At 37.5% G+C, this 4433-nt stretch overlaps 1 protein-coding gene across 1 annotated transcript; it reads right to left on the bottom strand.

The window, feature by feature from the left end:
- Window positions 1–296: 296 nt before the first annotated feature.
- ccl25b (chemokine (C-C motif) ligand 25b) lies at window positions 297–1743 on the bottom strand. The gene is made up of 4 exons (XM_056266471.1): window positions 1518–1743; window positions 1301–1384; window positions 820–937; window positions 297–649 (listed from the first exon to the last, which is right to left on the bottom strand). The coding sequence occupies exons 2-4, from the start codon at window positions 1362–1364 to the stop codon at window positions 547–549; spliced, it is 285 nt and encodes a 94-aa protein (XP_056122446.1). The 5' UTR covers window positions 1365–1384; window positions 1518–1743; the 3' UTR covers window positions 297–546.
- Between the last annotated feature and the right edge of the window lie 2690 nt (window positions 1744–4433).

Raw genomic sequence — 4433 nt, 5'->3', positions numbered from 1 at the left:
TAAAAAGACATGCCAATTTAAATGTACAATTGCAACACTTTATTATATACCGATTACCGAATGCCCACTTACCCACCCAAGCACACCACACACACACATGCACGCACGCACACACACACACACACACACACAGAAAGAGAGAGAGAGAGAGAGAGAGAGAGAGAGAGAGAGAGAGAGAGAGAGAGATACAGATAAAGGCACTGCAGTTCACAGGTTACATGTATATTCGACTAAAACATCAAAAAAAGAGATAAAATTATATACAAAGTATAAAAGGATTCATTGTGGAGAATGGAAACAATTCACAGTTCATACATTCATATTGTTCTAATACAATGAACAGAAGCAAACCAATACAGTTCATTATGAACCTCGGCATGAAGATTCACTCTGATATAGAAAATATATGAATCAGCAGGAGTGATGGTGTTATAAACTACATATTATAGTGTATTGGTCTAATACACATTTTTTTTTGTGTGTGGTTAAAAATACAACAGTTTCGTCTGCAGTGGCGTGATCAAATGTGTCTCAGAAACTCGTACACTACATAGAGCCTGTGTTTTTCTTATCTATTGTCTGCATGAGTTGTTGCACCCAGGGTCGTCTTGGATCAGCACAGAGCGTCTTTGATTTCTTCAGCTTAAAACTGTTTGGAGACCAGAAAAAGAAAAATCAAAAAGACATACATATCTCTGCTGCAGCCGTGGCTGTTAAATTGCGGTGTAATAGCTGCATAAGACAACCCAGTGTTACTGGTACCATGAATTCCAGCTTTCTAAGTGTTTGTTTTTTATGTGCTTGATTTATAATACTCACACAATAGCAGGAATGTTACATCCTCCATCTGTTTGCTGCACTCTGTAACTCTCTATATTTTTTCTCATGGCCTTCCTTACCCCTACAATGTACTTCAAACAGCAGTTTTCATAGGAACCTGAGAATAAATCAAAATGATATATATCTATATTAAGTTATTTTTGCATTAAGTTTGATTCTGTGATTTTAAATAATATTCTTGGCTTATAAAACCAGTTAATTTAGTTACCATTCTATTTTTTTTCAGTGTATCTATTTATGGAAAAAGCACACTTCATCACTCTTTCTTCATTTATCATTTTTTACTTCCTGTTAAACCCTTGTATAAAAAAGCTGAAATGTTTTAGAAACTGACCAGTTATTTGTATATATTTATACAAATGTAAAAAAATTTTTTTAACTGTATATTTAATATTACTAAATTAATATAACATTATCAATGCATAATTGAAATGATCTCACTTTATAAATAAGTTCTTACCTTGTGCCACACTGGGATACATGCAAGCCAACAGCAGGAGAAAAACCAGGATTTGAAACTTCATGGCTGAATGCTGTGTATAAGCTGCAAGAAAAGACAAGGAAATGTTTAGTAGAAGCAGTTTTCATTTCATTATGTGCATCCACCAGCCAATGTAATAAATAACATGAGGCTCTAATGTGCTGAATAATAGCTAGACCGCATGTCTCGTCTTTACCTCAGAGGTTCTCGGAAGAATGGTGTTTTTCTTCACGGCTAAAGCTGCTCTTATGTCCTCCTCTGTTTAGTTGACACTTTTTATAGCAACAAAACCTGATCCTTTGCCACGCCCCCTTGTCACATTTTGCCTAGATTTTACATACTACTGCATTAAACGCTGTTAAAAAGTGGATCCTGTTGATTGACTTTCGGTATTGTTTTAACAAATCGCAAATGACTTAAGAGTTCCTGCACTGCAATCATAAACAGCATACCTGAAGCGATATCTCTAATATGGTAGGGAGATGTTTTAGCGTGAGCCGAGGATGGAACCGCTGGGAGTCTGGAGTCTTTTTACAGCCCCGATTTTCACCCCTGCCATTATTGCACAATATAACATCTTTGCCAAATCCCTTTCCCCTTAAACATCTGCTTTAGAACTTTCTATGGTCTGTGTGCCAATAAAACAGAAAAAAATCAGATGAAATGTAATATTGTGCAACGAGATTCCCCTAAATTGATCATGCTTTTGAAGATGTCCAGCAGTGCATGTTGTGTGTTTATGTCACATTATCTCTTCCTCCCTTATGTGTGTCTCAACATTGATCACCATTCACTATCTTGATGCATGTTGGCCCTGACCTGGCCTTAATCAGACCTAAACTGCAGACTTGTGTTTCTTAAAGGAGATGGTTTAGTGACAGGCACATAGCAGCCAGTGAAATCGTGCAGGTCTTTGCCAGTAAGAGTGACAATAATTCATAGTGTGCCAAAATCTCATTGCTGCTTTTGGGGAATTCCATTTTAATAAACAACTTAACATTTCACCATGCAGGACATGAGAATCTCATCCTTGAATTGGTGCATCTTACTTGTTACAGACGTTCAGAGGCTGTTGTATGACCTTTACTTAAACCAGAAATTCTGCAGAAAGGAGTTCCACTTCAAGTCTTGAGGGTAATAAAGTGAGGGTCAGATTTATTTGAAACTTCACCACTATTTAAGAGAACTCTAAATTTGCTTTCAAAGAATTTTGAGTTTTTGTTCCCCTCAAACTTAGAGGGTACTTCAGCTTCTTTGGGGACCACCCGGCAACACTGATGGCTGGAATGTTAATTCGTCCCATATGGAGAACTGTTGTTTTGATTGATTTAGTCTTGTAGAACTTTTTGTAAACATTTTGACAAAATGGATATGCACATATTTGATTTATGACATGCCATCTTCCCCCTAAGTCATATTTCTATAGCCCTATGTTACAGATGTTCTTGATTTCATCTCTCTTTTTTCTGAGGCTTGCAGTAGAATTTATGCAATCACTTAAACTTAATCTTACTCCACTCTCCCACAGCTGTGAACATTCCATATTCTTTTTGCATTGCTGAGAGTGGAAGTAATGCAGAAACGTACTGTATACTCTTATAGAATTTATACTATTCTATAGTGCTTATTCATACTTGTTCAGTTTCTGCTCTTGGACTCTTAAGTCCTCTGCATGACTAATTGCAAATCTTTATTGGCAAAATTTACGAGTTTGCGATAAACAAATCAAACAAAAGTAATTGAAATAGCTCAATACAACATGTTTCAAGGTGTTTCCCCAAATTCAACAGAACTTTTAATGACTTCTGCAGTCGCAAAAATATTCAACCCCTTCATGGCAAGCATCTTTAGTACTTAGAACACCCTTTTGCTGTTATGACCTGCTGCAAATGAGATGTATAACCAGAGACCAGCTTCTGGTTTCTGAGGAATCTTAGCCTCGTTGGAAGGTCCAATGACGCCCGAGCTTCCTCACTGATGACATGACGTTTTCTCATAGGATTTCCTGATACCTCAATGAATCCATCTTTCCTTCCATATGCTGCAGGTTTTCCCGTGCATGCAAAGCAGCCCCAGAGCATCACCGAGCACCATTATGCTTTACCTTTTCACACGTAAGTTTAAAATATTCTGGCTGACCCCCAAGCGTGAGTTTTTCAAGGCGACTGTTATTTAGAACGTATCACTTTTATTGTTTCCATGGTGATGCGTCATTGCTTGTCACGTGACACACCGCATCCAAACCAGAGCTGAATGACTTCATTTTTTATTCACAAATCTGCTAGCTATAGCATGAAATATCTGATGTTCCGATTGTCAAATATGTGCAAGTGGATGTGTTTTGTTGTTTAAACATCTTTATAATGATCGCGTTAGTGCTATGTGCGCGATGGGCACCGCCATGTTAGTTTGCACCGCAGTTCAGAGAATCGGATCTGTTGGATTTACAACACGTGAATAGAGAAGAATAGAGTAAACTTTAAAGTTACTTACACAACAATGTGTATCTGATATGAATAAAACGTGCCGTCTACTTATAATGGAAAGGATTATTATTGCCGCATCCATAGACATGTTTTTTAGTACTTATGTGAATTTGAATGTCTGAAATTTAAAATAAACATTAAACACTGAATAGACTGAAAACACTGAATAGTTGTGATATATGACAAGCGCTGAACGCGTCCGTCTCTGGCTCAGCGCTAGTCAAAGGACATTTGAATTTAGCAGTTGATCACGTGATGCACTGACCGTTCTAATCACACCGGTGTGATCGTACGCTCCAGGGACCAGCCTAGACTCTCAACAAACCTAGCCAGTTCAGATATTTCATGTGTTTTAGCTCAAGCACACCTGGTACAACTAATGAAGCCCTTGATTAGTTGCATCAGGTGTGCTTGAGACAACACCTGTATTGCAGATTTATGCTGTTGTGAGGGATTCTATTCAGGGGGTAGAATAATTTTGAGACTGCAGAAGTCATTAAAAGTTGCATTTTCAGTTGATTTTGGGGAAAACACTTGAAGCATTTGTTGTGTTGAGCGATTTTAATTACTTTTGTTTGATTTGTACATTTTGCCAAAAAAAACAAAACTGATTTGCAATGGGGGTT

The sequence above is a fragment of the Rhinichthys klamathensis genome, unplaced genomic scaffold, assembly GCF_029890125.1.
Source record: "Rhinichthys klamathensis goyatoka isolate OS25496 unplaced genomic scaffold, OSU_Roscu_1.1 h1tg000249l_1, whole genome shotgun sequence".
NCBI lineage: Eukaryota > Metazoa > Chordata > Actinopteri > Cypriniformes > Leuciscidae > Rhinichthys > Rhinichthys klamathensis.
Note: the sequence above shows the minus strand (reverse complement) of the source record. Positions and strands in the feature narration are given on the sequence as shown.

Coding starts and splice junctions, on each gene's coding strand:
- ccl25b (XM_056266471.1), bottom strand. CDS start 1,364: ATGAAGTTTCAAATCCTGGTTTTTCTCCTGCTGTTGGCTTGCATGTAT. Junction 938..1,300: donor GTATCCCAGTGTGGCACAAG/GTAAGAACTTAT, acceptor ATTTATTCTCAG/GTTCCTATGAAAACTGCTGT. Junction 650..819: donor TGTAACATTCCTGCTATTGT/GTGAGTATTATA, acceptor GTCTCCAAACAG/TTTTAAGCTGAAGAAATCAA.